The 12528-nt window shown below is 55.5% G+C and overlaps 1 protein-coding gene across 1 annotated transcript in view; it reads right to left on the bottom strand.

Moving 5' to 3' along the window:
* Positions 1-591: 591 nt before the first annotated feature.
* UNC13D (unc-13 homolog D) overlaps positions 592-12528 on the bottom strand; it is a 40257-nt gene continuing 28320 nt past the window's right edge. Inside the window, exons 22-32 of the mRNA XM_044981306.1 lie at positions 12310-12408; positions 10813-11019; positions 10325-10393; positions 8991-9070; positions 7441-7546; positions 7275-7346; positions 4893-4976; positions 3836-3956; positions 2832-2955; positions 1636-1841; positions 592-1052 (exon numbers count right to left, since the gene is read on the bottom strand). Coding sequence (XP_044837241.1) covers positions 946-1052; positions 1636-1841; positions 2832-2955; positions 3836-3956; positions 4893-4976; positions 7275-7346; positions 7441-7546; positions 8991-9070; positions 10325-10393; positions 10813-11019; positions 12310-12408 — 1275 coding nt within the window. The 3' untranslated portion in view covers positions 592-945. The remainder of the gene's footprint in view (positions 1053-1635; positions 1842-2831; positions 2956-3835; positions 3957-4892; positions 4977-7274; positions 7347-7440; positions 7547-8990; positions 9071-10324; positions 10394-10812; positions 11020-12309; positions 12409-12528) is intronic.

Here is a 12528-nt window from a genome sequence, read left to right as displayed (position 1 = left end):
CGGCATGCTGCCACAAGCACGCGCTTGGCGTGCTGGGGCCTGGAGCCGACCCTGCTAACGAGAGGAACACTTTCCCGCCCCGCCCTGGTATTTCCACTATGAGAAGTTTAGTTACTTGTAGCAGTAACTACAAGATGGGAGAGAAGTAGGCGTGGGCACGGTCCCCTTAAGGCAAAGGGCACCCGCTCTGCACCTGCCTGCAGCAGCTGAGCAGACCACAGACCTCCCAGGCCCTGGCCCCAAGCCAAGGGCCCAGCCCTTGCCCAGAGCCACATTCACGGGGCCTGGGTTTGATGAATTCAGGGTGGCGCTGCTCTGCAGCAGGAGTGCTAGTGATTTCCCCACTGTGGCTGCTGCAGTAGCTGCCCAGGGACAGAGTCCTGCGCTTACCCTTGACAGCAGCTCTCCCCTTCCCACCCTTTCAGCTCTGCTCCCTCCCTGCTGCTTAGACAGCAACTCCTGGAGCAGGAGCGAACAGCTGCTGCTGCCCCAGCAGGGCCAGCTGGATAGATTTCAACCCCAGCCCCACCCCCCGCCATGGCTTTGGTTGCAGCTTTTTATGGCCTCCCCCCATTTTCCCCTCCTGCACCACCTGGAGAGCGGAGTACAGCATGGCCTGCAGGGAATGCAGCCGGGCACATCGCACACCCTGCTGGCACCTGACAAGCTGCTGCCGACTAGCCAAGGTTGCTGATGCTGGGTTGTGATGGGAAGCAGCACAGGGCTCCCCCCATCCTCAGCCTGAAGCCAGGTCAATTCCACAAACAGCTGGGACCGGAGACTGCCGCAGCCTAGCTTCACCCCCCGGGGTCCTCCTCGGCAGCAGCCCCTTTGCTGCCAAGGGGGCTGGGATTGGATGGTGCTTTGCAACTGGCGTGGTGGTTTGGACCCTGCTCCCGTGGCTGAGGCCTGCTCCCCTCTGGCCCGGTTCCTGCCCGGCTGTCATCACACACTCTCCTTGGACTGCTTTGCCCGCTGCTTGCGCAGCTTCACAAAGGCCTGTGCCTCCTTGTCCCCTTTTCTGGACTCCAGCAGCTTCAGGAGCGAGTCCCCTGGGGTGAGGTGAGAGAGGCAGGGGTTAGAAAGAAGGGGAGCAGAGAGACTGGTGCATTCAAGCCTTTCCAGGGAAGCCTTCCTAGGAAACCCACATTCAGCCCCCACAGCTGATTCCAAGCGACAGCAAAGCACATGGCTGAGAGGGCTACAGCTTCAGCCATAGCAGAGTTCAGGGCTGGGCCGAGAGCTACAGCTGCCCCAAAGTGACCCTAGAGCACAGACTCTATGGTGTGCTCAGGGGTGGGCCCCTGCACGTGCCCCATCTGCAATGGGCCCCCACTATCAGAAAGCAGAGACGTCTAAGTCCCCCCACCCAGGCCAGCACAGAGCTGGGTCCATCCCCCGAGGGTCAGTATAACAGGGCACTGGCACAGAGCTGAGCCAAGCACCCACTGGCGGGCGCTCAGAGATCACGGCACACTCTGCCGCAGGAGAAGAGCTCGCGACTGGATTGTCTGGTGGCACAGCTGGGGACGCCAGGCTAAGTCACTGGCCCAAGGTGGCACAGCGAGGGAAGCAGCTCCAGGGAGGGGAGGAAGGTGGAGGCAGGGGAGCAGCTGGAGACAAAGCCAAGGCTACCAGTGGGTTTGGGGTGCATCAGCGGTAACCGGGTCTGGGACACCCGGGCTGGGTCAGCCGCTTCCTCGTCTCCGTTCAGCCCCGGCACATCGCAGAGAGGGAAAAAGGCTTCTCCTTCCAGGTCGTTGGCTCCCACCTTGTCGTAGTCGAACACTGTGAGCAGCAGGCAGGCGCCGTTCTGCTGGCATTTCTCGGGAGGGACCAGACTGCAGAGAAGAGAGGCACAGGCCTTCTCAGGCACAGGGCAGCCCACCCGCCAGGAGCAACAGGCGGAGACTCAGCCGGGTCCAAGCGAGGGGCTCAGACCCTGTGGAGCCCAGATACTATGGTGATGGGCACCCTGTGACTACTGAAGCAAAACCCAGCTGGCAGTGAAGGGGCCAAACTTGACCGGCCTTAGCATCAGGGCAGAGGAAGCTAAACAGGAATTATGTATAGTGCCAGAATCCCAGAGACATCCCTGCTCCCAAGGGCTGCCAATTGGAGTAGTTATAGCGAGCAGGGAGGGCCCTGCTGCCCGGTCACAGCCTCAGCGTGAGTGACTTGCCTGTGGCTGGAGAACCCAGTGTCCTGTGCTTTATAAACCCACCTGTGAATAAGCAGGGGCTGGCCGGCAATCAGGAGAGAACAAATGAACCCCATGTTCGGTACCGGCTCTGCGCCAGTACTCACAGCACTGGGTATTTCCCATTCGGTTCAATGTGCCCCCAACCTCACCCCTCTAATTTTCATGCTGCTTTGGTGAGGTGCCCCCCGTCCCCCACTCAGCCGGCAGCCAAGGGCTTGGAGCCGCTCGGGCAGGCAGCCCCAGCATTCCACACGGGCAGATGTTGGCCTGGCCTCACCAAGAGACAGAAAAGCGCTGTGTGTACGTTTCATTTCAGCTGCCCGGGAAGGCCCAGCGCCCTGCCCCAGGCCAGGCTGGGCTCGCCCTACCAGTGGGGCTTTGCGCACACAAGCCTGAGTTTTAGGCCTTCTGATCACTAATCACATCTGCAGCGCACGCGGCTCTCTCTTCCCAGAAGGCCCCAGTGCAGGATCTGCCCCCGGCGAGCAGAGGAGCAAGCAGATCCTGTTGGGAAGGGACAGTCTGGCCACTGGGTGGGGACAGCGTGTCTGGGGGGGGCTCTATGCTGGGCTGGTGCTCTCTGGGGAGCAGGCAATGGGAAGCAGCCAGGATGGCTGCTCATACGTACAATTCAAAGGCCTCGTCGAACAGCGGGTGGAGCTCGTTTTTCCAGCACTGGGTCGTGCGCGCCACCACCTCGGGGAACTCGTGTCGCGGCTCCAGGGTCAGCTGGACAAAGGGGTCGCTGGAGCCTAGGGGGGCAGAGGAGAGCCTGAGAGAGATCACAAGGCTGCCGGGGGATCTCCTCGCTCCCAAGGATCAGTGCTGTGCGTGCTGCAGGGATTGTTTATTCCGCACTGGTGTGGCAAAGCCATGCAATAGCCACTTTCCGCCCTCCCTCCACGCCACACCATGGATCTAACCTCCAAGGGCGCGCGGGGGCTACAAGGGGGCAGAATGCGGGATGGGTTCTCTGGGGCTTCTGCAGCACAAGAGTTTCCGGTTTGCAGGTCAGTTTCCCCTCCACGAACCCCGCTGGGGGCACATGTCCTCTTGGCGCCTGGACTCTTCCAATCAATGGACTAAACCTGGCGCTGGCTGCGTGGGATTATCAGCTAACGGGGCTGCCACTGCGTTCAGGTGAAGTAGCAGTGACCTCTCCTGGACGGCTGCATGAATTACAGTCTGTTCCCTAGAGATCACCCCAGAATATCTAGGCCAGGTAAGAGGGGATGTGCGCATGTGGCTCTGGAGGATGCTAGTCTGATGCCACCCCCTTGCTGTGTGTGCACCCCACACGTTACCTGGAGTGGAGACAAACCGGGATCGGTTCTATGAAGCGAGCCAGACCCCCTGCTTAATCTGCTAGGCTCTGTGCTGAGCTCCGGGCATATGTTGCAGAGAACAGGATTTCACAGGTCATGACCAAACTAACTTCCCTGGGGTATCGGGCTCACAGCTCAGCGCTGTGCACAACTGACCGCAAAGGGGCCCCTCTAGGCCATGTGCCAATGCTTTCGTCATTGCTCTCCCACACCCTGGAGTCACCGGCTGCATGCATCAGCTCTGATGCTGCGCAGGACCCAAGCGGCACCTTGGCGCTGACCGTTTCCGCAGCCCGTGGGCTCTCACCGTTCGAGTCCAGCGGGATGAGGTTGACAGCGTTGAGCACTTCAACGCGGAGCTTTTGTTCCGAGGGCCGGTAAAGAGCTTTAATGGTCACTGCACCGTACTTCTCGGAGCTGATCTCCAGCTGAGACGCGAGGAGCAGAACAGAAACAAGAGTTCGCCGGTTACGTGAATCACGGGTGCTGCCAAGGGGTGAGCATAGGGGTGCATTATCGGGGTACAGCACCCAGCACCGGCATCACCGCAAGAAAGAGATCCCGACACTTCTGTACTGGGGTTAGGTACGTGAAAGGTGGACATGGGAGCGACTCTCCCCTCACATCTCATCCGCTAAACTCCCAATCACCTGTCCTTCCCCATCACTGCACCCCCTTCCTCAGGATGCTAAGTAGCACTTTATCCATCCCCAGTGGACCCTGCCATCCTGCACTGTGGGAGCAGAGGACAGGAAGTGGAGGATGGGAAGATCTTGTGATTTGATTAGGAAGGTTTATAATCAGGTCCTGGATTGTTGACTGTTAGCATATGTCTACATTACAATAAAACACACGTGCTGGCCCGCAAAGGAGGGTCCCAGAGCCCAGGCTCCACCTGCTTGTCTATACTGCAGTTTTATAGCCCCATAGCCTGGGCCCATGAGCCCGAGTCAGCTGACACGGGCCAGCCACAGGTGTTTTGTTGCAGTGTAACCGTAGAACATGTAACGGTCAGGCCCAGCTTAGACAAGGAAATACAAACAGAAGGGTCGTGTTTTTTAAAGGGACCGTTCAATGCAACTCACACTCACAGGACTGCAGGCTGGTAACTTCCTGCTTTATTTAACTGGATCACAACTGGGGGTGTGGGGAGGATTCCCACTGACTAAAAAGGAAGTCGGTGGGTGGGTGGGTGTGATGCATGGCTCCAGCCCATCATTTACTAGGTAGCCCAGTTAACCCTATCATAACCACTTTCCTACATGTGACTATGGACGAGTGAAGTGAGGGGACAACCCACTGGGGGTGGGCAGGGTAACGGGAATTTATTGGGAAGGGCCAGGCCAGGCTCAGCACACTCTCACCTGCTCTCGGATTCTCTCGCTGAAGTAGCTCTGGATGAGTTTTCTGCTCGTGGTGGAGCGGACCTTCAGCCCTTCTTCCAAATCCTGAGAGAACGGGGGTAAGAGGAGAAACACACCCAGTCAGGCACTCAGGCCAGCAGATACACACAGGCTAGCAGAGATCAGCACTCACATCCGCACTCTCAGACCTGAACTTGAACCCAGAAGTCCCCAAGAGGGAGAGCACAGCAGCGAGAAGCCACCAGGAGGTTTAGGGTGGGAGGGGATCAAGGGGCATTCTCTTCCCATAACCATGCCAACATCTGCAGGAGAAGACAGCCCCTGGAAGCCCAGCAGCGCCTGCCCCACCACTGCCACCTTGGGAACATTTAAGTGGAAACATTCTAACATGAGAATGGCCATACTGGGTCAGACCAATGGTCCATCTAGCACAGTATCCTGTCTTCCAACAGTGGCCTGTGCCAGGCGCTTCAAAGGGAATGAACAGAACAGACAGTCGAGTGATGCATCCGCGGTCATCCAATCCCACTTCTGGCAGTTGGAGCTTTAGGGACACCCAGAGCGTGGGGTTGCATCCTTGACCATCTTGGCTAATAGCCATTGATGGACCTGCCCTCCATGAACTTATCTAATTCTGTTTTGAACCTCGTCACAGCCTTCCCAGCAAGTTCCACAGGGCGACCGTGCGTTGTGTGAAGAAGTACTTCCGTTTGTTTGTTTTAAGCCTGCTGGTTACTGATATCATAGGGTGACCCTTGGTTTTCGTGTTATGTGAAGAGGTAAATAACACTTCCTTATTCACTTTCTCCACCAGTCATGATTGTATAGACCTTGAACATATCCCCCCCTTTGGTTGTCTCTTTTCTAAGCTGAACAGTTCCAGTATTTAATCTCTCCTCCTGTGGAAGTTGTTCCATACTCCTAATCATTGTTGTTTCTCTTCTCTATACTTTTTCCAATTCTAATGCATCTTTTTGAGATGGGGAGACCAGAACTGCATGCAGTATTCAAGGTCTGGGCGTACCATGCATTTATACTGGCATTCTGATATTTTCTCTCTTATTATCTATCCCTTTCCTAATGGTTCCTAACACTGTGTTTGCTTTTTTGACTACTGCTGCACACTGAGATGTTTTAAGAGACCTATCCACGATGACTCCAAGACCTTTCTTGAGTGGTAACAGCTAATTCAGACCCCAACATTTTGTATGTATAGTTGGGATGAAGTTATTTTCCAATATGCATTGCTTTGCATTTTTCAACATTGAATTTCATCCGCCATTTTTTTGCCCAGTGACCCAGTTATGTGAGGTCCCTTTTTAGCTCTTCGCAGTCAGCTTTGGACTTAACTAGCTTAAGCAATTTTATACCATCTACAAACTTTGCCACCTCACTGGTTATCCCCTTTTCCAGATCATTTATGAATATGTTGAAAAGCAACGGTCCCAGTACAGATCCTTGGGGGACTCTGCTATTTACCTCTATCCACAGTGAAAACTGACCATTTATTCCTACACTTTGTTTCCCATCTTTTATCAGGTTACTGATCCAGGAGAGCATCTTCCCTCTTATCCCATGACTCCCTACTTTGCTTAAGAGCCTTTGGTGAGGGACCTTGTCAAAAGCTTTCTGAAAGTCCAGGTACACTGTACCCACTGGATCACCCTGTCCACATGTTCGTTGACCCCCTAAAAGAATTCTAGTAGATTGGTGAGGCGTGATTTCCCTTTACAAAAGCCATGTCGACTCTTCCTCAATGTATTGCATTTATCTATGTGTGTCTGATAATTCTGTTCGTTACTGTAGTTTCAACCAATTTGCCTGATACTGAAGTTAGGCTTACCGGGCTGTAATTGCCAGGATCACCTCTGGGGTCTTTTTAAAAAAAATCAGCATTACATTAGCTACCCTCCAGTCATCTGGTACAGAGGCTGATTTAAGTGATAGGTTACATATCCCAGTTAGTAGTTCTGCAATTTGATATTTGAGTTCCTTCAAAACTCTTGCAAGAATACCATCCTGCCCTGGTGACTTATTACTGATCAATTTGTTCTTCTATTGACACCTGTCTGGGACAGTTCCTCAGATGTGTGACCTAAAAGGAATGGCTCAGGTGTGGGGGATCTCCCTCACATTCTGTGCAGCAAAGACTGATGCAAAGAATTCATTTAGCTTCTCCACAATGACCTTCAGTTCCCGCCACTCCTTTAAGACATCTCCCTGAGGAGAGGGGCATATTCTGAGCTCTGTCCCTGCAAGGGAAAGGGCTAACGATTTATGCAGGGCTAGCTTTGTGCGCAGGCAGGCTCCCTCCTATCGGGACCCCTTGGCTGGGAGATCACTCTGCTAGAGCCAGCTGTGACAGGTGCAGGAGCTTCTTACCATGAATGCTGGCGTGTGCAGGGCGTCCGTTGGCAGCCCGCAGCCCTCAGCGTGAAAGCAGAGCTCCAGGTTCTATGGGAACCAGAGAGGAGTGAACAGTTATTTGCTGTATGGAGACCCCTGAAGCCAGACCTCTGCCCATGCTCTGCTGCCAGGTGCTACCTACCTGCAAGGCGAACCGCAGCTTCTTGTAGTACCTGGAGGACTTTTGCTGCTGGTTGGCTGCAGCTGTCAGTTCATTCAGGATGTGGTTCCAGAGCAGCTCCAGGAGGCTGTAGTGAGTGGGGGAAAGGCAGAGAATGGATTGCAGCACACAGCGAGTTCTAAAAAGGCCAGTGCAGCACGGCAGATACTGTCAGTCCCTGGGCTGGAAAACCTAGGACCCTAAGGCCTCAGTAGAGACATGAAGCTGTTGGTCTTAGCTAAGACATAAGTGAAGAGAAACCTGGGCCAGGAAAGGAGGAAGGGAAGTGAAACGTGTCAGTGTGTGTATTGGGACATACTTCTATTGCAAGCGGAGCGCAGGCTGGTTCCGCTGCAGTAGAATAGAACTATCTATTGCAATGATAACCCATACACTGCAAACTGGGGTGATGGCCTCAGCTCATACACTTTCAGGTCAGAAGATGATCTAGTCTGACCTCCTGCACCTTGCAGGCCACAGAACCTCACTCACCCTCTCCTGTGATAGACCCCAACCTCTGGATGAGTTACTAAGTCCTCAAATCATGGTTTAAAGACGTCAAGTTACAGAGAATCCACCATTTACACTAGTTTAAACCTGCAAGTGACCCATGCCCCACGCTGCAGAGGAAGGTGAAACCGCCCCGGGTCTCAGCCAATCTCACCCGGGGAAAAATTCTTTCCTGACCCCAAATATGCTGATGGTCTCATCATACCATCCCCATCATAAACTTCTCAAGCTCCATCTTGAAACCAGTTTGTTTTTTGCCCCCACTGCTCCCCTGGGAAGACTGTTCCAGAACTTCACTCCTCTGATCGTTAGAAACCTTCGTCTAATTTTGAGCCTAAACTTGTTGCCGGCCAGTTTATATCCAATGTCAGCCCCGAGGTTCTGACAGCTCTCAGGTTAGCCTGGCTGGTGGGAAGTGACAGTAAGTGGGGAGGTAGCACTCTATCCCTCGGCTCAGTGCTGAGCTGACGGCCCAGTACAGTGGTGGAAAGCACCATGGTGCTGGAGACGGCATCCTGGGGGTATAGACTTAACACGAAGGCCCTGAGCACTGTGGCGATCAAAGATCCCATGGTATTCTTCACAACTGCAGGGGTGTTTCCTGGGTGGTAAGCTGGCTGGGACATTGTGGTTAGTATGTTCCCTTTGCCTGAAAGCCCCCTCAAAAAGCCTGTTGTGTGCAGTGATTCTGGGCTAGAAAGGCTGCCGCATTCCACCCCAGATGTGGCTGCACTGCAGCAGTGGGTGAAGGATCTCTATATATGTGATCTGCAGAGTGCTTTGGGATCTTCAGGGACAGCAGGCTCTGTATAAGGTAGCGTAGTTCCTGAAGGAGAGAGAAATGATAACAGCGGAGAAAGCTCCCTACAGCGGGCTGCTGTATGCAATGAACCACGACCGCAGTGAACCCATTGGTCCGGTCCACAGCAATAGACTCTAGGCTAATGGTGCTGATGGAACACTCCCCCCTTGCCCACATCCAGCCCACGGCTGACCCTTGTGGTCCCAACACCGCAGCTCACCAGTTAAAGTTCTCCTGGACCAGATGCTGGTTCATGTACTGCAGCTCCGACTCCAGGAACTTCATTAGGGGAATGATGGACTGTGGAGAGAAGAGTCAGGAAACTCAACAGGGAAAGGGGTTTCTCAGGCCCCTGCCTCCATCTGGAACTTCTCTGCCAAGCAGCTCCCAAGCTCTTTGGGCCTCTCTGCCATTTCCCAGCCTGAGAGCTCAGCTGTGCCAGCCAGCACCTGCCTCCTACTCTGTTGTGCCCACCTGACCCTGCAGTGGAGCTGGGGCTGCTCCAGGGAGGCTTGGAGTTGCATGTGTGGCTCTTGTTTTGGAGAGAGCGTGTGCGCCTTTGGGCTGGGTCTGCCAGGAAGCAGCAGACATTGACAGGGGGCTCTGGATGTGGTAATCACGCCCCCCACCCTCCGCCAGTGCCTGGATTCTCTCTGCGCTGCCTAGAGCATATAACTGGATTGGTGACAGCCTGGCTTCCCCCCCACCACACACACCTAACCCCCCAGTCACAGCACCAACCCCCAGGCCTGCCCCACTTGGCTCCCAAGCTGCACTTTGACTGCTCCATCTGGCTTCCCAGTCAGTGCCGGGGGTGTGTGTGCGCGTGCGCGGACACACACGTGTTTGTGTGCGCACACGTGTGTGTTTGCGTGTGCGTGCACCCCTAAGATCTCTCAAAGGCATGGGGCGGGTAAGAGGGCTGGCACAGCCTGAGTGGGGAGGAGGTGGAGAGTTACAGCCAGGAGCCAGCAGGGGGTGCTGTGAGTACAGCAGAGGAGGGCCCTCATGGGCCTCTTGCACTTGGTATGTGATGAAGGGCCGGGACAGACCCCAGACCTAGACGCAGGCCAGTCCCTGGTACTGCCTGTGCTAGGGAGCCTGGCAAAGCATCTACCAAAGAGCTGGTACAGTTTGGAGCCGTGCAGCAAGCAGCGTGTGCCTCTCCCTTCCCCCAGGAGCCAGGCTGGCCCCGAGCAGGGAGGGGTGAGGCCCCGTAGGGCATGCAAACCTCTAGCAGCAGTTCCCAACTAGGGTGCAGCTTTGCCGGGGTGAGAGGGAGGGGGACTCCTCCCTGTAAACCGTCCGTGACAATTATTATTGTAGGATTTTATGGCGTCCCTCAGCATAGCAGCCAGGCACCGAGGTGGACACGGAAGCATAGAGTCAACCCATCCGCCCCACGCTGAGGCAGGACTGGGTATTCCTAGCCCATCCCTCACGGCGCGTGGCACACCGCTGGGCTACCGGGACATGCAGGGCACTGGGCAGAGCCATGCTGTCCCCGGGCCGACTGTCTCCCACCGGCAGCACATATCAGGAGTTGGCACCTACATCTTCTGGATCCTTAGAGTCACTGGAGGCCGCCAGGTTCTGGATGTGCCTGGAGATCCCGGCATCCAGCTGCCAAAGAAACACACACTTAGGACTCTGGATTTGAGCCCCCCCATGCCCGAGGTTTCTGACGGAGAACCTGCCATGCCAGCTCCTTAAAGCTCAACCCCTTCATCACACAGCCGCATCTGCCTCCAGCACCGGGGTCCCTGATCTCCCTCCTGAACGAGGCAGCCCACCCAGCCCAGCGGCTTGGAGTGGCGGACTGTGCCCTGCTGCCTCCAACACGTCACTGGACTGGGGACCTTCTGACAGCAGGGCAGTCCCAGGGAGAGAGCCGGCAAGACGTAGCTCCATACTATTGGCGTCTCTATTGGCCAGAGCCAACGGCTAATGGAGCCCATGAGCATATTTCCATTGGCTTCAATAGGCTTTGGCTCTCACCCTATTTAACTGAGTCTTCACCCTCAGCCCAGGCTGGGGGTTACCTTTTTTGCGAGGTTCTGCACCACGTCTCTGATCTCGTGGTCGAGGCAGGTGATGGTGCCCTGCAGCTGGTTGTGCAGGGTGTGCTGGATCTGCTCCGGCTCAATGATGTGCTCCATTCGCTGCTCCAGGCGCCCCCAGTCCAGCTGCGCCGGCAGCTTCAAGATCAGCAGCCGCAGCTGCTCCACGTTGTTCACCACGATGCAGAGCTGGGGCGGGAGGGAAGAGGAAAAGCCCCACGTCGGTGAACACGCGCTACTCTTGCTGCCTGCAGCCCGCGCCCCCTATTCCAGTCCCATCCTCACCCCCACACCTGGCCTGGCCTCCTCATTCGCACAGCCCCATCAGATCCACTGGGGCAACAGCACCCATAGGCCCATCGCGAAAGGCCCCCTGCGCCCAGCCTGGTACAAACAGCGGCTGAGACACAAGCCGTGTCCAGCAGCACAGACAACTGGGGAAATGAGGCAGAGAACTATTAGGCTCCTGCCCAAGCCAGTGGCAGATCCAGACCCCAGATATCTGACTTCCAGACCTGCACTTTAAGATCACACTATGATGAATTGTCTGAGCTCATCAGAGGGCAGGGATGGCATCCAGTTCCCATGCACGACCATAGCTGGGCGTTTATTTCCTTGCATTCTGATTGGACAAGGCTGTAACTAAATGTGCAACAGGCAAGCTCTGCAGCTCAGCCCCATCCCCTTCTTTGGGGAGGTAACAATGGTCTGATCCCGGCCAAGACCCCACAAATTGGCCCCAGCTGGCCGTGGCTATGAGCCACCGAGTGCAATCAGAGACGCGCTGGGGAAATGCATGCTGAAGGTTGGGCCAGCGTAGGGGACATTGCAGGCAGGTGAAAGCTGGTGAGTGGCATTATGGTCCCCATGGATCCTTGGAGCAGGGCAGCGAACGCAGGAACCATCCAGCTCTCGTAAGTACTTATCTGGCCCCTATTACTGTGGTATCTGAGCCCCTCATAATCTTTAATGTATGTATCCTCAGAGCACTTCTGTGAGGCAGGGCAAGGCTGTTATCCCATGGTACAGATGGGGAATTGAGGCACAGAAAGGCTAAGTGATTTGCCCAAGGTCACCCAGTAAATCCATGGCAGAGCAGGGGATTGAAGCCAGGTCTCCTGAATCCCAGGCTAGCACTAACCACTGAGAATATTCTTCCTCCCTGGTTCCTCCCCCGCCACCCCCCCAGAGATCAATGAGAGTTTCCATCCCAAAATGTCCCAGGACTTGCACAGAATCCCCCAGTTCAAATTCACTCCCTTCAGAACTTGGGCCACTCACCTGCCAATGCACCCCGCAAATAGGACTATAGGGAACAAAGGCTGGGGTGTTATTACTCCCATCACAGCACTCTGGTCACAGGCCACCCCCCGCCCCTGCCCCACATGCTTTCTCTAGAGGCTGCCCTGGCTCCCGGGACAGCCTCCCAATCCCTCTCCTCTCCCTGAATTTCCAGCAGAGGCCGGCACTGACACTCACCCTGTTGGCTGCATCCCCTTCGTCCCGCTGCTTCGATGACAGCTCCTCCGCCCGGGTCTTGATCAGCTTGCAGTATGTGAGAGCGATTTTACACATATCCTAGGGGATAGGGCAAGAGGCAGTGAGCTTGGGTAATGCACAGCGGACAGAACACTGCACAGGTTTGCGCTGGGGGCAGATGTCGGCTTTACCACCCCAGATCGTGCCAACCAGCCATTC

The sequence above is a fragment of the Mauremys mutica genome, chromosome 12 (genome assembly GCF_020497125.1).
Source record: "Mauremys mutica isolate MM-2020 ecotype Southern chromosome 12, ASM2049712v1, whole genome shotgun sequence".
Classification (NCBI taxonomy): domain Eukaryota; kingdom Metazoa; phylum Chordata; order Testudines; family Geoemydidae; genus Mauremys; species Mauremys mutica.
Note: the sequence above shows the minus strand (reverse complement) of the source record. Positions and strands in the feature narration are given on the sequence as shown.